This window comes from Ovis aries, chromosome 9 (assembly GCF_016772045.2).
Source record: "Ovis aries strain OAR_USU_Benz2616 breed Rambouillet chromosome 9, ARS-UI_Ramb_v3.0, whole genome shotgun sequence".
NCBI lineage: Eukaryota > Metazoa > Chordata > Mammalia > Artiodactyla > Bovidae > Ovis > Ovis aries.
In genome coordinates, this window is record NC_056062.1 from 46,410,586 (window position 1) to 46,434,453 (window position 23,868).

Genomic DNA, 23,868 nt, shown 5'->3' on the forward strand with positions numbered 1-23,868 from the left:
CATTATTCTCCATCTGCCAGGTATTTAGTCCATTGGTTGATGGGAGCATTTGCAAAATTCAGCTTTTCTTAGAGCAATCTTTTATTATTTGTGCAAATAGAAGGTGTCTGGAATATTTGAAAGTGAAAGTGTTAGTCAGTCAGTCGCATCCAATTCTTTGTGACCCAATGGACTGTAGCCCACCAGGCTCCTCTCTCCATGGAATTTCTCAGGCAAGAATAATGGAATGGGTTGCCATTCCCTTCTCTAGGGGATCTTTCCAGAGCAGGGATCGAACCCAGGTCTCCCACGTTGCAGGCAGATTCTTCATTATCTGAGCCATTTACCTTTTTGAAAAGGCAGCCCAGTCAAAAAGGGGGCAAGTTTGTCATCTTTAGAGTCTGACAGTTTATAGTCCAAGCTCCCACAACTGTTGGCTGCATCATCTTGCAAAAGAGACGTAGCATTCAAACTTCAGATTTCTCATCATAATATAGAGATGACAACACCAAATTCATGAGCCTGTTTTGACAATCTGACCGTGCTTTTTTTTAATGTGAGGATTTATTATCATAATACCTGTCTTTCATGATTGTGCATTAGAAATATGTATGTGGGGAATGATGGCACCAGTGTCTCCTGCGATCGCAGGAGACATAAGAGACATGGGTTCGATCCCTGGGTCGGGAAGACCCCCTGGAGAAGGAAATGGCAACCTACTCCAGTATTCTTGCCTGGAAAATCCCATGGACAGAGGAACCTGGTGGCTATAGTCCACGGGGTCACACATAGTTGAACACGACTAAATTGACTTAGCACGCATGCATGAAGGAAATAATACATAGCAAAAGCTTGTTAAATTATAGTCATTACTATTATTTATAGTTTTATCCAAACTGCCTTGTAGTCCACATTGAAAACAATGTGTTGGGTTGACCAAAAGTTCGTTTTCCATACCATCTTACAGAAAAATCGGAACAAATTTTTAGCCAACTCAACAGAAGTTCCCCTGGAGAAGGAAATGGCAACCCACTCCAATATTCTTGCCTGGAGAATTCCATGGACAGAGGAGCCTGGTGAGCTATAGTCCATGGGGTTGTAAAGAGTCAGACACAACTGAGTGACTAACGCAGTAGAAGTTCACAGCCTACCATAAGCAGAAAGAGTCTTAGAGGTCACCTTGACCTACTACCTCCCTTGAGGGGTGAAGGGCCTATGGTCCAGAAAAGCACACCATTCTGCGCTGTTCGAGCCTGGACCAGAGCCTGTCTCTTCCCACATGAACTCCCTCGGGCCAGGTAGCAAGGCCATGTGTGCTGCTCATCCCCCTCAAAATGCTCCCCAAGCCTGGCGATCATTTTCATCCCTCCTAAACTATACCCGGATGTCCCTGTTAACTTGTCTTCCCTTATTTCCAGAGTACAAGCCCAGATTTGTGCATACCCGGCAGACACGTTCCTTGTCAGTCGAATTTGAAGGCGAAATATATGACATCAATCTGGAAGAAGAAGAATTGCAGGTCTTGCGGCCAAGAAACATTGCCAAGCGTCATGATGAAGGCCGCCAGGGGCCCGGAGGCCTCCAGGCAACTGGCGGTGGTGATGGGGACACAGTGCTGGCAGACAGTGGCAATGTCGTGGGCCTGCCCACCACCGTCCGCGTGACGCACAAGTAAGAAGGCTCTGTGGCTCGGGGGTTGAGTTCAAAGCCATCCCTCCATATCATCACGATTTTTCCCCATTGCAAAAAGTAATATTGCTTAGCAGGGCAGTGTCCAAGTGCTGGCCCATGTGATAACTGAGGGTTAAGAATCAAGAGGGGGGCTTCCCAGGAGACTCAGTGGTAAAGAATTCACCTACAATGCAGAAGATGAAGGAGACGTGAGTTCGATCCTTGGGTTGGGAAGATCCCCTGGGAGAGGAAATGGCAACCCACTCCAGTATTCTTGCCTGGAGAATCCCATGGACAGAGGAGCCTAGTGGGCTATAGTCCCTAGGGTCACAAAGAGTCAGACACGACTGAGTGAGAAGCAACAGGAGTCCAGACTGTCATAGATTTGGACACTTTTTGTTTTGGGTCAGTATCACATGAAGGCTGATCAGCTGGGCCCTGAGGCAGAGTGATGCTGTCGCGTCTTGACTTAGCAGGCATGGATTTCTCCTCTGAAGCAGTTACCTTTGTGGAGTCTAGAAAACACGTATGAATCATTACCAGGACTGCAGAGGTGCCCCATGCTGCCTGGTCACTGTGGCTCAGAGCGGTTTACCCTCAGGACTTCAGAGATGACATACAGCCCAAGGGAGGGCTCTGGGTCCTAGAGAAGCTTCCAGAAAGGTGGTGTAGATTGGGGATGGATGTGAGATCAGAAACACCTGACCTGTCCAGATCCCAGAGAATCACAGAGATGGGGTGGGTTGGGGGAGATGACTCCTCCTTGGCTTTGACCGACTGCCCTGTTCTTCAGGTCTTTCCAAAATCTGTGTGCTCTCTTGATAGAGAAGTCTTTTCTTTGCAAATGCATTAGCAATATCTTTGTTTTATTTTCATTTCATCTTTATGGAGGCAGGGTGCCATGAGGCCTGCCAGTACTTTTATCTTTGGGACAAGGGTCTCTAGGCGCCTGTGATGGTTATGGTTGGATACTGAAAGATTTAGACCCAGCTTGGTTTCTCTTTCAGTGTTGATAGATCCCGATCCCGTCTCACCTGCTCTCCATCCCTGGGGCTGCTTCTTACTTCACATTGAAAGAGGCACCTCAGTCAGGCTCTTTATAACAAAATGAGCTGGATGAATAAACCCCTTCTAACTCTGTATTTCTTCAAGTCAGTCACTTCCATTACAGCTGTGAGAACCTCATTCTTTTCATACAGTATTTGGTGGGGCTTTCAGAAATGGAGTTTGGGGTGATGGCTGAATATTGCCTCTGACTTTGTGGTGATGTCTCTCTGTCCTTGCCAGTTGCCAGGAAATATTCCCACTTATCCTTGTTTATGGCTCAGCTCCAAATTAATGCTAGCATCCAAGTTAAGCATTTAGATAATGAAGTTCCCTCTGCTATTCCTAATGTTTTTTTTTAACTACTTGCCTTTTTTTAACTGTTTTCCAAAGAGCCTCGGAACCAGAATTAGGTACATTTTTAAAATTTATTTGTGTTTTACTTTTTGGCCACGTGGCATATGGGATCTTAGTTCCCCGACCAGGATCAGACCTCTGCCCCCTGCATTGGGAGTGCAGAGTCTTAACCACTGGACCACCAGGGAAGTCCCTCTAATATTTTCTGATACTAGACTAGAAACCTATTTCTAATGTAGCTTGTTTTTGCAGGTGCTTTATTCTTCCAAATGATACAATCCATTGTGAGAGAGAACTTTATCAATCAGCCAGAGCCTGGAAGGACCACAAGGCCTTCATTGATAAAGAGGTGAGCTGTAGCCATGTGATTGACAGGTATATTCCAGTTGCAAACCCTGCTCGCCAGCCCTGCTGTGTACGCTCATCCTTTTTTATAATTAAGTGAAAAATAGAAGAACAAGGTGCTTCTCCTTCTCCAATGATACAGTGATAGTCCTGACGGAAAGCAAAATAGACAGTAAGAAAAGCCTGACTTGAAATCTCTGTGAGCAAAATGATTTGATCACAAAAGAGCCAGCTGTTAATACTTATTATAACACAGTGGACGGTATATAGAGGTAGACCTAGTCTATGCTCAGCTTGTTTCCAAACTATTATCTCAGATGAATAGCTATAATTATGGAACACAGAAAACAGGGTGGAAAGAAAGTTACCTCATATAGAAAATCTTGACCTTACGATGTCATTGTTGGTGTGTGTGTTTTCCAGATTGAAGCTTTGCAAGATAAAATTAAGAATTTGAGAGAAGTGAGAGGGCATCTGAAGAGAAGGAAGCCTGAGGAGTGTGGCTGCAGTAAACAGAGGTGTGTGTGCGTGTCCCATGACAGAATCATCTGCAAAACACAGGCTGCAGTGACGCACACGAGGCTCGCCTCTGTTTCACCAATAGAAAGTTTAATACATTGAATTCCCTAGTGTATATTATAACGATCTAAACCATTTCAGTCAAATTAAATATATTATAAACCCAAGCAGAAGGTTAAAAAAAAAAAGTCCCTTTAAGACTGTTACATATAACAAAGTGACTGCCTACATTCCATTTTGCTTCCATTTTATAAATGAACTATTTGATGAAATGCATGATTATCAAACTCACTTTTTAACCTTCTTGCTGCAGCTATTACAACAAAGAGAAAGGGGTGAAAAAGCAAGAGAAATTAAAGAGCCACCTTCACCCGTTCAAGTAAGTAACCATTTGCTACATTTGCTGGGAGTGAAGGACTGTTTGCTGGGCATTTCTGAAAGGGGACTGGAACTCTGTTCCAAGTGATGCGGCTCGAGAAAAGTAGATGCAGCTGGGAAGCGCACGAAGTTGGAAACAAGCCCACATCTTGCCAAGGGACCAAGGCAATCCTTGCTTTTGGAATCCCATGAGGGGGCATTACGTGGGGCTCTAATCTAATTCCGCGTGTTCCCCCTGACAATACACTGTGTTCCCCCTGACGATACACTGTGCTCCCCCTGATGATACACTGCTGGTAACTGGCTTGTCCTCCATGCACTGCTTTCTGTGGGCAGTGATCAGGACACGTGGGCTCACCGAATTAGGTCCCTGTGGTCTGTAGAGCAGCCTGCAATCATGTTGAATTCTGAAAGCTGGAAGAAATCGACATCTTTTTAAAATAATAGTAAAATTAGCATATAAGAGGGATTTAATATTTGAGCCTCAACAAAATTGGAGCCCTTCAAATCAAAAAAGAAAAAACCCTTCTTTTTTTATTCTTTCCAAGCCTGTTTTCTAGGATTTCTCGATAGAATTCTAGAAACCTAATTCAAGTGGCTGATAGATACTGAGCTGCCAGGAGGCTGAGCCACTTGTCCAAAGGGTGTGGCTAGTGGAATCTTCTGAGTCACATTGATACTTATTTCTATCAACATTTGCATTCAATAAGGAAGAGAATATTGATCCTATTGAGATAGTAAAATTCTAAGGGTGTTGTCACTTAATGAGTTTGTCTTCAATATCACTGATTATATTCCATGCTTTGAGGCCCTCTGAAAACTTAAAATGAAAGTTGCTCAGTTGTGTCTGACTCTTTGCGACCTCATGGACTATAATCCCCTAGGCTCCTCTATCCATGGAATTCTCCAGGCAAGAATACTTTAGTGGGTTGCCATTCCCTTCTCCAGGGGATCTTCCTGACCCAGGGATCAAAGCCAGGTCTGCCACATCGCAAGAGGATTCTTTACTATCTGAGCCACCAGCGAAGCCCTGAAAACTTAAGGCCATCTATTATTGTGTGTCTGTTATCTTGTGCCTGAATATGTGTGTGAGAGACTCAGAGCAACAATCCTGTTTTCACTTGAGAAAGTGCTTTCTGATCATTTAAACGTCCCTTCTGTTGAAATAGAGAAGCCGCTCAAGAAGTAGACAGCAAACTGCAGCTTTACAAGGAGAACCGCAGGAGGAAGAAAGAGAGGAAGGAGAAGAAGAGGCAGCGCAAGGGCGAGGAGTGCAGCCTCCCCGGCCTCACCTGCTTCACACACGACAACAGCCACTGGCAGACGGCCCCGTTCTGGAACCGTGAGTCGCTCCACCTGAGTGCTACTTCCTGGGCTTCCCTGGTGGCCCAGTGGTTAAGACTCTGCCCTTCCAATGTGGGACATCAGGGTTCGATCCCTAGTCAGGAAACTAAGATCCCACATGCTGAGCATGCACACATGCATGCTAAGTCCTTTCAGTCTTGTCTGACTCCTTGTGACCCCATGGACTGTGGCCCTCCAGGCTCCTCTGTCCATGGGATTCTCCAGGCAAGAATACTGGAGTGGGTGGCCATCCCCTCTTCCAGGGGATCTTCCCAACCCAGGGATTGAACCTACGTCTCTTACATCTCCTGCATTGGCAGCTGGGTTCTTTACGACTAGCGCCACCTGGGAAGCCCGCAGGCTGCACAGTGCTGACAAAAAAAAAAAAAGAAAAATGCTACTTCCTGCCACCATGTGGACAGCCAGCATCTCACCCAGTTACTTAGACTAAGGAATTCAGCAGCTTGAATCCAGGAATCTAGAAAGATTCTAGATTAAAGTATCATATCATTTTTCTATACCGACAACTAGGATCATTTTTGCTTCTAAATTACATTTTTTCTTTAGAAATTTTTATTTTGGTCTTTTGTTTGAAAATGCCAAGCTCTCCATGGGTTTTTCTCCCCAATGATGTTTCACAAGGTCCCCAGCCCTTGGCGGACTTCTGGCCCAGCTAGACTGCTCCGTCACTAAGTAACGGAATAAATGGGTGAACACTTTTACCCCGAATATACTTCGTTTCTGCTTTCTTCAAGAACGCATTCTGCATATCACAAAAGGAAGTAAAACCCCTTGAACGCAGGGACTCTGTCAGATTTATCCTCAGTCCCCTTCAATACCAGCTTTTCGCATGAAGGCCAGCCAGCCCACAGAGTAGCTAAAACACCAGATCTTCTAGTTGAAAGGATTGCAGTAGGCCTCCCAGGTCAGTGCTTCTCAAACTGAATTTGGAGACTTCAAGGAAGCCACAGACCGTTCTTAGGGAGACCTACGGCCTGTCTTACGACCATTTCTGTTTTATCTTTCTGTTTTCACGCATCCTGACTTCAGTGTCTGTTTGCACTGTGTTTACATGGGCTTACCAGGTGGCTCAGTGGTAAAGAATGCTCCTGCAGTGCAGGAGATGCAGTAGACGTGGGTTCGATCCCCGGGTCAGGAAGATCCGCGGGGGTAGGATATGGCAACCCACTCCAGTATTCTTTCCCAGGAAATCCACGGACATAGGAGTTTGCTGGGCTCCGGTCCAGGGTCATGAAGAGTCAGACATGACTGAGCACGCATGCACAGCGACTTAAAAAGCAGAAGCAGACTCACAGAACTTAAAGAAGGAACTCACAGTTGCTGGGAAGGAAGGATGGGGGAGTTAGGGAGTTTGGGATGGACATGAACACACAGTAGCAGCTTTAATTTGACAGCTCTTTCACATACGTTCTACAAATTAACCAGTGAACCTCTGTGTGGTACAAGACATCTTCATGGTAACTGTCCATCTCTCATGTTCAGGTGTTGTGGACAGTCTGTGACATCACAAATTTCGACATCCCTAAATCCTCTGAGCTGGATTCAAGCCTTCTCCAAGCCCATGTACACTGCAGAATCCCCTCTGTTTCCAGGGCCCATTTGTAACACTTGACCATCTGACATTCAAAACAAACTAAGGCCCTGGGTCCATCTTTTTATTAAGTAACCTTTTTTTAATTTTTATAAAAAATGACAACAACCATAAATAGGAGTTCTGATACTTTCCTTCCTTCTTTCCGCTCATCACTCGGTTTTAGGGATCAATACCCAGCAGAACTTAGGGGACAGCAGACGAACAGGCCTGAAACTTCACCTTCATGAGTCGCCACTGTTTTTTTCCATCTTCACCTAATCTCACAGCAAATTTGTATAGAGAAGGGGGGGAAATAGAGTACTTTTAATGTCCACCATGGCACCCCACTCCAGTACTCTTGCCTGGAAAATCCCATGGACGGAGGAGCCTGGTAGGCTGCAGTCCATGAGGTCGCTAAGAGTCAGAGACGACTGAGCGACTTCACTTCACTTAATGTCCACCCACACAGTATTTGCAAGAGAGAAAATATGATCTTTAAAATGTGAAGACAAGAAAAGGTTGAAATAGCTAGGCTGCCACCTTGTCTCACTCTCTTTCCTTTGTTTTCTTTCTTACCAACAGTGGGATCTTTCTGTGCTTGCACGAGTTCTAACAATAACACCTACTGGTGTTTGCGGACAGTTAATGAGACACATAACTTTCTATTCTGCGAGTTTGCCACTGGCTTTTTGGAGTATTTTGATATGAATACAGATCCTTATCAGGTAAGTCAATATGTTCTCATTTTGTGAAGCTATTGAATATGAAATAAGGAGAACATGAGCTTAAAGCTGTTGTTCTGGGCTCTTCATCCACAGCTCACAAACACTGTGCACACGGTCGAACGGGGCGTTTTGAATCAGCTACACCTGCAGCTGATGGAACTCAGGAGCTGTCAAGGGTATAAGCAGTGCAACCCAAGACCCAAGGGCCTTGAAGTTGGTAAGGAAAAAAAAGAATTTTTTTCTTCCTATAGTACCTGGAAAATTCTTTTTGTGGTCAAGTTTTCTGCCTTTGAAACATATAGCTGGGGAGAGAAGATATGAAAGCATATCATTTGGGACCCTTACAGGGGAAACTTTCCAGGCAATTCCAAACATACTTTGCTCAATAAATTTAGCTCTGGGTGCACTAATGAAAAATTTAATACCCCCGAAGATTTCGTGGGCGTTTCATTCCATCTCTCCCAAAGATGCATTCTCTTAGTAAACCTCAATATCTGATGAAAGCATCCATTGGAAGATGGGATGAAAGCGGCGGGGGGTTATTTGTTATTGCTGTCAACAGTCATAAGAGATACTCTAGGTCAACTGGGAAATCCTTTTTTTTTTTTTTTAAGAGAATTAGAATGGAAACACACAATGCCCTATTTCTGCTTTTCACAGTTTGAAACTTACCTAATTGGATACCTGCCCACGACACACTAAATTAGATTTCTTTTGCCAGTATTTCCTGTCTGAAACTAGAGATGTTTGAGCAGGATGTTGTTTGAGATCTGAAAGTTTAAGAGGGCTGACATGGAATCAGCCTGAAGTTCCCTCCCTGGTCTGCAGAGCTAGACTCACTCATTTCTCCTTTGGCTCCTGGAGAGTAGTTCTTTTCAGTGTCTGCCCCAGCTCTTTCCTGGTTAATGAGAATACTGATTTTCTCATAGTTCCTATAGAAATGTAAATATCAGCTGTTCATAGAAGGAAGGAGAAAGTGCTGGAGCTGGCCAAGGGCATAATATGTCAACCCCAAAAGGGCCAAGAGTTCGACCCATAGGCGTGTGCTATGTGCTAAGTCACCTCAGTCGTGTCCAGCTCTTTGAGAGCCCAGGGACTGTAGCCCGCCAGGCTTCTCTGTCCATGGGATTCTCCAGGCAAGAATACTGAAGTGGGTTACTGTGCCCTTCTCCAGGGGATCTTCCTGACCCAGGGATTGAACCTGTGTCTCTTAACATCTCCTGCACTGGCAGGCGAGTTCTTTACCACAGTGTCACCTTGGAAGCCTGGACCCATAGGCAGTGGGGAGCAATTTGTAAGAATCGTCTGTTGGCAGCTGGGTTTTCTCAGGCCCTTAAGGGCCTGTGTCTCTGTGGGTCCCCTGGAAGCCAGCATCAACAGAATCACCAGTAATAAAAGCAGGCAGCTCCCTGGGCCATGTTAGTGATGGGGAGAAAAGCCAGGATGCATCCTGAAATGGCAGCATCATCACCAGTATTGGGTCCCGGAGGCTTTCAAGCTGCAGGTTGCAGCTTGAAAATTCTAAATCCTGTGGGCGGTCCCATCACTGCTGTCAGTCCCCACCCCTCCATTCACGCCTTGGTGGAATTCATCACCAGCCAGGAGAGCCCAGATCTCTTGGTCAGTAGCTCCACTCAGCTTAAATCTTTTCAGATATCTGGTGTATCTGACCTTTTCCTCAAATCCTGAAGGAAAAAAAAAAAAAAAAAAAAAAACCTACAGCCTGAAAACTGGAACAACCATTAGAGGCACTAGAAATATGATATCTCTTCCCCAAAGCACATAGCCCTCTTATTGGTGATGACATGGCAGCTCTACTTAGTGAAACCTGATCAAGCCTCTGAATGGTGAGTGACGTGCCAGGTGGAGCCTGTTTTTGCTGTTACACTTCAAGCAATCCTGTCCACTTCTAGACGATTCCTAAGAGAGATGATTGTTGGCCCTCTTTTCCAAGGGTTTAGTCTAAACTCACCAAAAGTTAACTATTCCTGAGACTTACTTGGACTTTGGGAAGTACTCGTCTTATTACTTTGAAATTGACTCTCCTATCTCACCCCCACCTATTTTTCATGTAAACTCCAATATGTTTTATCTTAAACCCTTTTTTTATTTATAGCTTTCCATCCTCACTTTGAACCTAACAGAAAAGCTCTGTTGGACTCCGGCGCTGTCTGTATTTCACACGATGTTTCTTTCTAGGATTTAGAGGTTGTGCATGAAGCAGGACAGAGGGGGTGGTTTTATGAGTTCTAAAGCTAACATAAATTACTCTTATATTTTCCTATATCAGGAAATAAAGATGGAGGAAGCTATGACCTGCACAGGTATTCAGACTTTTTTATTCTCCCTGGCAGCTTCTTTCCCAATAATTGCATGATCGAGCCATTTTAACTCATTTCCGTCCCTCACCGTGTCACTCAGAGCATAGCTTGGGGTGCATGCATGTTCTAACAGCTCTCTCCACCGTCTTGTGTCATTGGGAACAGATCTATCATTTTTGCTTTGAAATCAACTCACTGTCACAACCAGATGTGTCTCAGAGCCTTTACTCACTCATGCCTGTGTGCTTGCTGGATGGTGCTTGGTAGCATGGAATGACGGGAAGCGGGGGGAAACAGAATGACCTCCGGGAGCCCTGGGAAAAAGCAGGGAGAATTATTTTCCTGGTGGCTCTTACACGTCGATTTGCTGGAGAGGCATCATGGCAACGAGTTGGAGATTTCATGAAATGTGACGTCAGGATCACAAAAGGGATCGTGGGAATGTAGAGAGCATGGTAGAGCTGACGTTGGAGGAAAGACAAGGCACTTCCTTGCTCACGGTCCTTAATTAGCTGTGATGATAAAAGCAGGCATGCTGGGGCTCAGAAGCTCTGTAGGGTGGTGGTGAGTGAAGGGGGAGAGTGGGGGTCGGTGTACCCAGAGTCGAGACTCACAGGGAGGTCTCAGCACATCATGGACACAGTGCCTGACACACGAAAGCTTGAAGACCAGCCCTGGGCCCAGTCTACTTATTTCCCTCTAGCCTCGCCACCCCCCAAGTAGCCCCCCTGCTTCCCTGTGCTCTGGGGTCAGGGAGCAGGACCCCAAACACCTAGTGACGGGATCAGCCCTTGCTCATAACCTTCTACTTCCTGCTGAGACCTCAGGCAGGTCTGTCAGAAGCTTGCTGAGTGGGGCAGCAGGGACCTGTCCTTACTACCTTACTGAGGGGAAACTGAGGCACAGCCTTAGTTCATGAATCCTCTTGGGAGAAATGATTCCATCAAAGGAACATGGACTTCGTTGGTGTCACCCGTTTTGATATTGTCTTGGAGAAACCGAAGAATATTGCCCTTCCAGGATGTGCTGGTGGCCCCCGCCCTCCCTCAAGCCTTCTGAGCTCTGGTCTCAGATTCCTTTTTTTTTTTTTTTTTTTTTTAGCACAGGCAAGCCGCATATATATTATGCCTGCTTGTGCTTATACTCAGTCGTGTCCGACTCTTTGCAACCCTGTGGACTGTAGCCCGCCAGGCTCCTCTTTCCATGGGATTCTCCAGGCAAGACTCCTGGGGTGAGTTGCCATCCCCTTCTCCAGGGGATCTTCCTGACCCAGGGATCGAACCCAGGTCTCCCACATTGCAGGCGGATTCTTTACCACCTGAGCCACCAGGGAAGCTGTCAGATCCCTTCTTCATGCATAAGACAGAACAGAAAAACCCCTCCTAAGCTGGTCTCCCCCGGGCCATGTGAGGTAATACTGTCTCACACACTGGGACTCATCTGCCTGCCTCCCGGGGGTCCCTTTAAGACATTTCTCAAACAGGGCATTTTAAGCGGACCTCACACTAGACATTGACTTTACAGTTATTTTATGAGGCACTCGATTCTACAGCCAAGGGATGTTCCGTCTGGCCCTCTTTTATTTCTCTCATGACAGAGATAAAAGATACAGACACAAGTCTGGTTGGAGCTAAGGAAGAGTTCTTCACAAGCCATCCCCTGATAGCTCTGAGATAAAGAATGTCATCTCCATTCCAGTCATGATTAAAGGGATTTGGGCTTTCCAGTCCTGCAGTGCAGGAGACTCAGGATTCGATTCCTGAGTCAGGAAGATCCCCTAGAGGAGGGCACGACAGTCCACTCCAGTATTCTTACCTGGAGAATCCCATGGACAGAGGAGCCTGGCAGGCTGCAGCCATAGGGTCACGAAGAGTCAGATGCAACTGAAGCAACTTAGCGCGCACATCTGGGACTCCCCCTGCCCTGATCACCGTCACCACCACCACTAAATGGGGCCACATCCGTCGTTTCTGGGGTCATTTTGGCACGCCCTTGGTGACTTTGGCTGTTGATTTCATCCCTTCCCTGGTAACATGGCACGAAACTGTGTGCGCGGTGACCTCACGTTACCTGTTGCTTTTTCTTTTCTAGAATTTCTTACAAATGGACAAATTTAAGGATCCTCTTTAACTCAAAATGACTGGTTTTTCAGACTCTACCACTTCATAATCCATGATGCAAACTACCTTTCAGCTGCTATCCTCACAGTAGGCAGGAGATGATGAAACAGGAAAGCATCAACCTGTCACACCTGTGTTCTCACTGGACACTTAAAGGCAGTGTTTGATGTAACCTTCCCTGTTCATTGCACTCTGTTGGATGGACAGACAGCAGATGTGGGAAAGTCAGAAAAACTACTGTCCCAGTTTACCCATGCTTAGTCCTCCCAAGATTTTGGAAGCTTCGATCCTTTAAGATTTTTTTTTTTTAAGAAAATTAATTAGGTGACTTCCCTGGCAGTCCAGTGGTTAAGACACTGAACTTCCAGTGCAGCGGGCATGGGTTCCATCCCTCGTCAGGAAACTAAGATCCCACATTCCAAGCAGTGCCACCAAAAACTAGAAAGAAAGAAAAAAGAAGAAAACTAATTAAAGTGGGTTTTCAGTCATGAAATGTGATTACAAAAGCCTTTGATAAACATGATAGCAAACACACCTGAAGAATTTGGAACTTGAAAATTCAGCAGAGTATTTTAGAAGATGTATCTTTGACAAGACTGACTACAGAAGAGTCTTTAAACTGCCTTCAATTTTGTGGGTTAATCCTTAGACATATTTAGAAGGTCTTTAAAAAGTCTGCTCCCTAGTTCAGTTTCTTTTTTATTGTTGTTCTTTTTGGCATGGTAGTTGCATAAGGCAGGGGCAGCTGAAATGCTTTGCTTATTCATTTTCCGGTTAGGACAAGCTCACGGTAAGGATACAGTTCAGTAAAGTGGCCGCTATGACTCAGGAAATAATTGTTGGCTTGAGTTGAAAGTAATAATTTCTGTGTTGCAAAATAGAATAGGATCCACAGGTTAATGGGGTGTTTATTTTTCTCGTGGTCTGTGAAAACTGGTGCTGCTGACCTTTGACGAGCTTCTCCGGCAGGCATGGTGTGTGTCCACGGCTGCATGGGCCAGACGGTCAGTTCTTGGCAGCCTGACGCTGGCACGGCTGCTTCCTGACCCTTCTGTCCGCGCCCTGCAGGCCAGCAGGCCACGTGGTGCCCACCCTCAGCAACCATCCCTCCTGTTCACATTGCTTTTGCTTTTCTTTTTTTACAAGTTGACTTTTTCATTTTCTTGAAGTATAGTTGGTTTACAATGTTGTATTAGTTTCTGGTGTACAGCAAAGCAATTCAGTTTTATACATATATCTTGGAGAAGGAAATGGTACCCACTCCGGGAAGATCCCATAGACAGAGGAGCCTGACAGGCTTCAGTCCATGGGGTCACAAAGAGTTGGACACAGCTGAGCACACACGCTATGCTATATGCTATGTTTCATGTCACATCAGTTCTTTTTCAGATTATTTCCTATTATAGGTTATTATAAGATATTGAATATAGTTCCCTGTGCTATACAGTAGGACTTTGTTGTATCTGTATTATATTATATTATATTATATGCTGCTGCTGCTGCTAAGTCGCTTCAGTCGTGTCCGACTCTGTGCGACTCCATAGACGGCAGCCCACCAGGCTCTCCCATCCCTGGGATTCTCCAGGCAAGAACACTGGAGTGGGTTGCCATTATATTATTTAGATATCTGTTAATCCCATACTCCTAATTTATCCTCCCCTTTCTCTTTCCTCCTTGGTAACCATAACTTTGTTTTCTATATCTGTGAGTCTGTTTCTGCTTTGTAAATAAGTTTATTGTTATTAGATTCCACATGTAAGTGATATCCCTAACCCTAACCCTTTTTTAGATTCCACATATAAGTGATGTCGTACGATATTTGACTTTCTCTGCTTTATTTCACTTGGTATGATAATCTCTAGGTCCATCCATGTTGCTGCAAGTGACGTTATTTCATTCTTTTTTACGACTAATATTCTATTCTATATATGTACATCTTCTTTATCCATTCCTCTGTATACACTTCCATCACTTCCATGTCGTGGTTATTGTGAATAGTGTTGCTGTGAACATTGGGGTGCGTTTCTTTTTTCAAATTAAACTTTTCTCTGGATATATGCCCAAAAGTGGGATTGCTAGATTATATGGTAGCTCTACTTTCAGTCTTTTAAGGAACGCCTTTTGCTCATTTTGATTCACTTGTCCCTGTGGCAACAGTGCATGCCTTGCAGACAATTATGGGTGACATAGCCATGTGTTACAGGCTGTGCAGTATTGTGGTTAGAGCACGGATGCTGAAGCCAGCCTGCCTTGGGTTCAAATCCCAGTCTTGCTAGTCAGAAACTGAGAACAAGGCCTGACATATAGCAAGCCCTGGGAATGATGGGTATTACCAGTCAGGTATAATAATATGGGGGTGAAAAAATTCACATGAAGAAAGTGGTATGTGAAAGGGGATAGTAAATGGTAGAAGAATGCTACTGTATTTTATAAGAAACCCCAAAAGAGATCTTGTCAGAGCCAGCACCATCTCCATCATCACTCACTGACAACCCAGAGTTTAGCACACAAATGTGTTCTCTGAACCACCGGAATCTCTTGAGAGCAAAAGGAAAAAATGTAGCCTTTACTGCCGTGCTCCATGTTGTCCTGAGCTTCCCTGGTGGCTCAGACAGTAAAGAATCTGCCTGTCAGTGCAGGAGACCTGGGTTCAATCCGTAAGTCGGGAAGATCCCCTGGAGAAGGAAATGGCAACCCACTCCAGTATTCTTGCCTGGAGAATCCCATGGAAAGAGGGGCTGGCGGGCTACAGTCCATGGATTCTCAAGGAGACACGACTGAGCGACTAACTTTCTGTGTTGCCCTAAGAACGCTTTCTTCTCTCGGTCACATCTCAGGGCTCCATTTTCTTTTCAAGCTGCCTTGCTAGTATGGTTGGACTTTTCTCTTTAAGGCACTCAACCAAGAGATGAGTCAAGACCAGGGTTTGAAGTTAAAGGGTCTGGAGGTGAGGTTGGCTTCCTAAGACAATGAAGGGGACCTGCGTTAGGGCTGTTAGAGTGTGAGTCAGGGCCAGGGCCACTGGGTGGCGCTGTGAGGTTTGCCGTTGGGGGACAAGTGGCCCTGGAACCCAGTTCCTGTTATCCTCAGTGGATTCAGTCATTATCTAAATGCTGCGGTACACAGAGAGGAATTTCAGAATTGTTAACTCACACTAACTGCAAATTTGGCTTATTTTGTAGATTATCTGGTTCTGCCTTTGACCATTTTTCTATCTGGTTTCTGAGAGAATTGTCAGGAAGAGTTATTTTATTTTAATCGAAATATAGTTGATGTGCAATATTACATAAGTTACAGGTGTACTTTATAGTGATTCACAGTTTTTAGAAGTTATAACTATTTATAGTTATTATAAAATATTGATTATTGAAAAGAATTTATATCTTTGTGATGCTCTGTCAAACAAAGGACATTTTTCCATTTGGTCAAGTATATTTATGGGTCTTTATATTTATGGGTCTTTCAAGAGCTTTTAACAGGTATTTTCTTAAAGGTTTTGCACATTTCTTGATAAGTGTATTTATAACCACCTTATGTTTTTTGTTACTACATAAAGTTTTCATCCACCATTAAAACATCTACTTGATAATGGTTTATGTATATGAGGGCTATTGGTTTCTGTACATTAATTTTACTACCTGCTACCTTTAAAAATTTTTTTCCGTCAGCTTTGCCATGTATCCTCTTCAATTTCCCAGGTATACTGTCAAACATTTGCAGAGATAGCTTTGCTTGTTTTCCCATTTATGTGTCTCTTTGATTTGTCTAATTGAATAAGCTAATATTTTCAGTACAATGTTACCTTGTCCCTGTTCTTAGTGAAAGTAATTGCAGGATTTGTCCATGAAGTGAAATGAGAAGCAAGCTTTAGGACTAAGATATATATGTTTTTGTTATGTTAGGGAAATAGCCATCAATTCGTTTCAGTATTTTTTAGTGTCTTTAGTATTTAAAGCATGTTGAGGTTGTCAAAAACCTTTTCAGCGTTTATGGAGATACGGAGATAATTTTTCTCTTTAGATCTAATATGATATGTTAGATTAATAGATTTGCTAAGAGTAGACCAACTAACCTTCCATTTGTGGAATAAATTTTGCTAGACTATCATGTGTTATTTTCTTAATATAACATTGAATTCTTGTCACTAATATTTTATTTAGGATTTTTGTGTCATCTTATAAATGATTCGGTCTGAAACTGTCTTTGTGTTTATGCTATGTTATCTTTTTCGGTATTGGTTTCCTATTACTGGCATAACTCATGATACCCCATGCCTGTTGTTGTTTAGTTGCTAAGTTGTGTCAGATTCTTTGCGACCTCATGTACTGCAGCCTGCCAGGCTCCTCTGTCCATGGGATTTCCCAGGCAAGAATACTGGAGTGGGTTGCCATTTCTTTCTCCAGGGGATCTTCCTGACCCAGGGGTCAAACCAGCATCTCTGCTTTGCAGGCAGATTCTTTACCACCATGCCATCAAGTGATACCTACCCCATGCCTTAAAGCAACACAAACATATTCTCTGACATTTCTAGAAGTTAGAGAAGGCTGAAATGGTTTACTGGGCTAAAATCACTGTGTTCCTTCTAGGGCCTCTAGAGAAGAGTCCATTTCCTTGCCTTTTCCAGTTTCTAGAAGCTGCCTGGATTCCTTGTTCACGGCCCTTTCCTCTATCTTCAAAGTTGAAAATTCAGCGTCTTCAAGTCTCAACACCTACCTGTTCCCCTCCCAACATACACACCTCTTTGCTTCCAAGGTCACATTTCCTCTGACTCGCTTGCCCTCCTTTTCCTAAAAAGGATCTTCAGGATGACATTGGCCCCACCTGGCTATGCTAGGATAACCTTCTCACCTCAGAATCCATAACTCAGTTTGAATTTGTATAGTCCCTTTTGCATGTAAGGCAACAATACCTAGTCTCTGGGGATTAGGATGTGGACATCTTTGAAAGGTGAGTACACTCTTCTGCCTGCCACAGCAAACAAGGTTAGACTTGCTTCGTAGAAAGAGCTTCAAAGTTTTCTTTGATCTTCTGTGCTCTGGAACAGTTAGTATAGCATTGAGATGTTCTTTTCCTTGAAGGCTTAGTAAAATTCTCCTGTGAAACTATAGTGACCTGTTGCTTCTTTGTTGCTTGCTGTTTTAGTCGCTAAGTCATGTCCAACTCTCTGCAACCCGATGGACTGTAGCCTACCAGGCTCCTCTGTCCGTAGAATTCTCCAGGCAAGAATACTAGAGTAGGTTGCCATGTCCGCCTCCAGGGGATCTTCCCAACCCAGAGATTGAACCTGTGTCTCCTGCATTGGCAGGCGGATTCTTTACTGCTGATCCGCCGGGGAAGCTTCTTTGTAGCGTAGTTCTTATAACACTGATAGAAAGTTCTTAAGTAGTTTTTATAAACATATAATTATATAAAGGTAATAAACCTTTATTTTTCTTCTTTGGGACTTGTTCTGTTTAAACTTTCTACCTCTATTGGATCAATTTCAATAAAACATGTTTTCCTAGACAATTATCTGTTTCATCTAGGTTTTTTCCATTGATTTGCTTTGATGTCTGCAGAGTACTTGTTTACTTTTTAAATTTTGTATATTTCAATCATTATTTCTCCCTTGTCATTTTCTATTTTGTCTATTTTAAATCAGTCCCTTTTTTCATAATTAGGTAAGCTAGTTACTGTTTGGATCCTTTTTTTTTTTTCAAGAACCAGGGTTTTTATTTATATCAGTATTTATTAATTAGATATGTCCTTTTTCTGTTCTTTGCCTTATCAATTTTGTTTCACTCCTGGATCTGATAAATGTGTTAAATGCTCACCACCCATCCTTTTGCTGACGTTTCCTCAGTGATTTCTTGATTGAATGAAACTCACCCTCTAGGAGACTGTTCAAGATAACCTGATGTGTCCCATATTCTTTACATTCTTTCATGTTTGAAAATTTTTTCCTGTAGCCTTGACACTTAAAGGAGAGGTTGGCTGGATATCCGATCCTTGGTTCAGACTCTACTGTTTGATCTAAGGTGGCTTTCACATCCTGGGATACTTGATTGGAGATTTCATTTACTTCACAGTGTTATGTTGTGGTTTTCTTCACTTTCGGGTTTATTTTGGCAGGGGCTTTTTCATAAGATGGTAGACTTTTTATGCTTATTTTCTGTGTTCCTTTGTAATAATTTTGTTTACATTTAGACTGCTTTTATTAATTTCAGGGACTTCAAGTATTTCCAAGATGTCTAGTTTAAGAAGATCCTTTTCTGTCAGTGTACCCAAGCATACTTTTTTTTTTTTTTTTACTTTTTATCGCATTATTATTTGGGGATGGGGTTATAAGAGGTTGTGTGTCCTCCAGTTTGTCTGTTTCTCTTTTTTATTACAGGACTGAAATTGCACCCTTTTGGCCTCTTTTTTCCTTCATCACCCAGTTTTTGAAGGCCATTTCTCTCTTCCTTTGTATCCTTTTTCCCCCGCAAAGTAATGCCTTTCAAGACTGTCATCTCCATTCATGTTCCCTTCATACTTTTCTTCATTGTCACAACCACAATTTACCAAGATCTACAGAGTTTTATACCACAGATTGACATTCTTTCCAGCAATGGTTTCAAGTCTATCTTTGACTCCATTCTCACTTCCTTCTTTTCTCTTCTATATAGTCTTCCCAGGGCTGGTGCCCAAGCTGTGACACACAGCTCTACTGGCATTTGGTATTAATTTTTTTTTTTTAACTTACAGGTGATTTGAAGAGTCTAGGATTCTTTGTATTGCTTTCTAGGTAGTTCATTGCCTTCATCTAGGCCACCTCTTCTTAAGTGGTACTTGGGTACACCTAGGGAAAAGACATTGTTTTCTGCAGAACTATGGTCATTTTGATGATGTAGAAAAATCAGAGCGAGAAAGCTGGTGGGTTCATTGAATGCTGTGCAAAACCACTCAGTGGCTGGTTTCTTTAAAGGATAGAATTTTTAGAGCAAAGGGGGAAAAAAAAAAAGAAACATCTATCTAATTTGAAGTTAAATAGATGCAAATATTTAATTGCATTCAAATGTGTTTTTATACTATCAGGGAGTATAAAATAATAAAATAAAAATATCTTACAAAGTGTTTTCTGTTACATTAATTACTTTGAAACATCATTCATCTAGCAGCTCTGTATGTAATAAAGGTTTTAACACATAGCTATATTTGGTAGATGAGGGACCAAGACTCAGAGAGACTAACACACTTGATTTCCTGGTTACATCAGTGACTTGAGTAGAACCAGGAGTAAATCATAAGCCCCCTGACAGGTAATACCCAGTGTATTCTCAGTACCAACCAAGCCTGTTATAGAATTCCTCCCTCGTTCAGCCTTCTTTCCAAAGTTCATTCTCATTCAGTCACTTCTGTAACCTAAGGCCAGTCCTTTGTAACAAATTACTAGAGACACATACTTTTCCATGTTTATTTCAAATTGCTTTGTGCCACAAAAACAATGCAAGTTGCTTATTCAATAGGTTGGACATGTTTTCTCACTAATGATCCACCTTCATCTCTCTTCACAGAGGACAGTTATGGGATGGATGGGAAGGTTAATCTGCCCAGTCTCACTGCAGATGACAACTGGCAAGGCCCCGAGGATGTATACGTGAATGGAAGCGCCTATAAGGACAGACAAAACTATAGACTTAGTCTGGCTGACTGGACTAATTACTTGAAGGATGTAGATAGAGTATTTGCACTGCTGAACAGTCACCATGAGCAAAACCAAGCCAATGAGACTAAAAGTGCTCCAAGTGATGGGTTCCTGGCTATGTCTGCTGACCTCTCAGCCCCAGCAGAGATGGATGAAGACCCCACGGTTAGGGTTGGGGAAGTGCCTCCTTTGACCTTGCTGGCTGACTTTCCCACCCTGCATTCCAGCCGACCAACATTCACTCCAGACAGTCAACTTGAATGGAACAATGACATTCCCGAAGTTCATCGTTTGGATTCTGAACACTGGAGAAATCATAAAACTGACAAATGGATGGAGCATGAAGGGATCAATCACCTTGAAACTGATTTCAGCGGCAATGGCATGACAGAGCTGGTGCAGCCTAGACCCAGGCAGCAGAAGGGCCGACCCCAGGACGGTCGTCCAAAGGAAGATGTTTCCGAAGATCAGCTGCTGCTTTCTGCGCATCCTGATGTTAACTCCACAGATCTGATGATCAGAGAGTCCACCAGGGGGCCGCCTGTTTCCTCCAGCATCACAGAGAGGATGTCAAACCAAGTGGAGAAGAATCACAGGGCCGGGAGCCTACAGAGTCTAGAAGGCAGTGCCTCGTTTCCACTCTCCTCTGATTAGATGCCATGTGACCTTACCCTAAACACAGTATTTTTTTTTAATTTGTTCTTAGTAAACTAATAAAAGTGATCATGACAACCAGCATTCCAAACTGCCCCAGGTACACCTGTGCAGTGGAAGTCAGTAGTGTGCACCTAGGGACTTGGTCTTCTAAGTCACTGTTGTCAAGAATAGAAAGAAAGGTGCATTTGTGGGGTTTTGTTTGTTTGGGGGGGCGCTAAAACAGTATTAACCTTTGAAAGTTCTAGGGATGTGTGTATACAAATGTCATCAAGATGGCTAGAATTGTGCCTTTCTGAGTTTCTGAAACTTGACATCCTCAGTGAAATTTCAATCTGTTTTCCACTGTGTGTGTAATGTGGTTTCAATTCATTTTTAACCACTGGAATTTTTCAATGCCCTCATTTTTCACTCCGTGATTTTTGCACTTTGAGATGGGAATGCCATGTCTATTTGGTTAGTCTTATTTTTCCCCCAGGCTTGTCACAGTCTCACTGCTTGCTCTCAGTGTGATAAAGGAAAACGGACCCCAAGGATGACAGACAGTATCATCACATATTGTTCAGCATACGCGTTTGTCAGAAAATAATGCATGTTTTACCTCGACTTGCTAAAATCGATTAGCAGAAAGGCATGGCTAAGGATGTTGGCGGTAAAAATAAACAAATAAACAAAACAAAGATTGCCTGCTTTCTCTGTGCCTAGCCTCAAAGTGTTCATCATCTGCTTAAAACTGCTAAATTTTTATTATTTGCTTAACAGGATAAAAGGACTGAAGACTTTTTTTTAATCTTTGTTTTGTTTTCTTGACCTGGCTAATAAGCTTAAGTGTTGAGAAAATACATCTAGTTTTGAATTTATATAAGGAATTTTTTTTTTCAGTAAAACAAACTCATGAATGTTTCATAATTTAAATGCACCATGTGTGTTGTATGGTTACTTTTAAGGCCTTCACCAGGTTCTGATTTTTTTAAAGGCATAAGTGAAAACTGCTTTTGAAATTCTGTGTTCTTGAAAATATTTGTCCTATTTAGATTTTTCGGTACCAGCAAAAGGATTATTACCTCACTGAGAGTTTGCAGTATCCTAGCCAACTTCCCAAGAAGGTATTTTTTAGCTTAACGGTAATTTTCATTTTATTTTATTTTAGATAATCAAATGCATAGGTAAGTTATGTTACCTTTACATGTTTAAGGTAAACTCTTTTAAAGAAAACCTAATATGTTAGAGTTGAATCTTTGATAACTTTGTCTTTATCATAGACTCTGTACATATGTTAAAATTAACTCTTTATCAGATGTGTGTGTCACCGGCTGAATGACAGATGAAACATATTTATGGTCATGAATGACGTGCTTTGTAAAAAAGGTTTCAAGTTATTAGGAAGCATATTGTGTTTTTTAAAATCTTGTGTAATATTCTGTGATACTTTTATAGAACAATTCTGGCTTCAGGAAAGTCTAGAAGCACTATTTCTTGAAATAAAAGGAGTTTAAACTTTACCTGTTTCAGAGAAATGAACTTAACCAAGTTTCTGTGGTACACTCATCCCGGTAAAACGGAGTCCTGATCTAAATGTACATAATTTCTTTTTTCACTTTTTTTTGACCGCACCTTGTGGCCTGTGGGATCTTAGTTCCCCGACCAGGGATCGAACCTGTGCGCCCCGCACTGGGAGCACAGAACCTTAACCAGTGGGCCACCAGGGAAATCCCTCAATGTATATGATTAAACATTATCCTTATTGGAAAACTGATCCAAAGTCAGTGTATGTTATGGAACATTCTCCAGTTGATGATTTCAACATGGATTCGCCTCACTGGTGTCCCGAAGGGTGTAGCAGAGGCAGTCGAGGGCGGCTTCCCTGGACAGGCAACCTGGGCAGCTATAAAGGGGCCAGTGCTGGGCTGAATTCTCTACTGTTGCCATCTTGAAATTCTCACAGTCTTTGAACAAGGGACCCCATGTTCCCATTTTTCACTGAACCTGCAAATTATGTAGCCAGTCTTAGGTAGCAGAAATGGAGTTTTTCAAAAGCAAGAGGACAGACCACTCCCCTCCCCCCAGAAGGAAGTTTGAATTCTTTGGTGATCACGAAATTTGGTGAATTCCTCACCACTTTCCAAGACCTCAAGTTTTCTGATTGACAAGTTCTACATACCTCCTTCTGTTCTAGATCTCCTGAGGAGCTTTTTCCCCTTCAGATAGAGAGGCTAACAATCTATGACATGTCCAGAGTTCAGAACATTAATAGTAAAGGGAAAAAAAACCAAAGAACTTTGGGACCTGCCAGTTCAACCCCTGGATGATGAAGGAGACCATCTGTACATGCGTGCTCAGTTGCTTCAATCATGTCCAGCTCTTTAAGACCACATGGACTGTAGCCCACCAGGCTCCTCTGTCCATGGAATTCTCCGGGCAAGAATACTGGCGTGGAATGCCATGCCCTCCTCCAAGGATTGAACCCACGTCTCCTGCATTAGCAGGTGGATTCTTTACCGCTGAACCACCAGGGAAACCCAAAACCATCTTTGTCTGTTTGCTATAACAGAGAACCAGACTGGGTGGATTACACAACAGAAATTTATTTTGTCACTCCTGGAGGCTAGAAGTCCAAGACCAAGGTATCGGCAGGTATGGTTTCGCCAGAGACATCTCTCCTTGGCTGGCAGAGGACCACTTTCTTCTGTATCCTCACGTGTCCTTTTCTCTGTGTGTACATTTCCCGGCGGGGGCGGGGGTCTTTTTCATATGAAAACACTAGTCATACTGGATCAGGGCTCCACTGTTAGGACTTCATTTAATTTCACCTCTTTGAAATCCTCTTTCCAGATACAGTCACACAGGAGATTAGGGCTTCGATATATGAATTTTGAGGGGACACTGTCCAGTCCATAACACCACGACTTCATGAGAGAAGAATCCAAGGTAATAGTGCTGTCCAAAGACGCATCCTTTTGCCTTCTTCCTCGTTCCTTTCCTGCAAGATGTGAATAAACCAAATGTTGCTATCCTGGAGGAAATTCCACTGTGGCTCAATAACTATTTCTACTTCTGTTTAAGTAGCTATTCTGAGTAAAGGGCTTGAGGGAAACTATTCAAATCTCGAACAGCCCCTGGAGATTTGCTGGCAGGCGGGTCTCCTGTGGTC

General features: G+C 43.2%; 1 protein-coding gene across 8 annotated transcripts in view; it reads left to right on the plus strand.

Moving 5' to 3' along the window:
- The window catches only part of SULF1 (sulfatase 1), a 191,653-nt gene extending 169,434 nt beyond the window's left edge, over positions 1 to 22,219 (plus strand). For 3 of the 8 annotated variants that reach the window (XM_060393763.1, XM_027973027.2, XM_060393764.1), the window contains 9 exons: positions 1,398 to 1,650; positions 3,304 to 3,400; positions 3,820 to 3,914; positions 4,229 to 4,294; positions 5,463 to 5,635; positions 7,814 to 7,956; positions 8,050 to 8,173; positions 10,247 to 10,280; positions 19,933 to 22,219. In XM_060393763.1, the coding sequence (XP_060249746.1) occupies positions 1,398 to 1,650; positions 3,304 to 3,400; positions 3,820 to 3,914; positions 4,229 to 4,294; positions 5,463 to 5,635; positions 7,814 to 7,956; positions 8,050 to 8,173; positions 10,247 to 10,280; positions 19,933 to 19,963 (1,016 nt within the window). In that variant the 3' untranslated portion in view covers positions 19,964 to 22,219. Of the gene's footprint in view, positions 1 to 1,397; positions 1,651 to 3,303; positions 3,401 to 3,819; positions 3,915 to 4,228; positions 4,295 to 5,462; positions 5,636 to 7,813; positions 7,957 to 8,049; positions 8,174 to 10,246; positions 10,363 to 19,932 lie in introns of those variants that run through there. The other 5 variants (XM_042254290.2, XM_042254289.1, XM_060393760.1 and 2 more) reach the window with 2 other exon arrangements.
- The last annotated feature ends 1,649 nt before the right edge of the window (positions 22,220 to 23,868 follow it).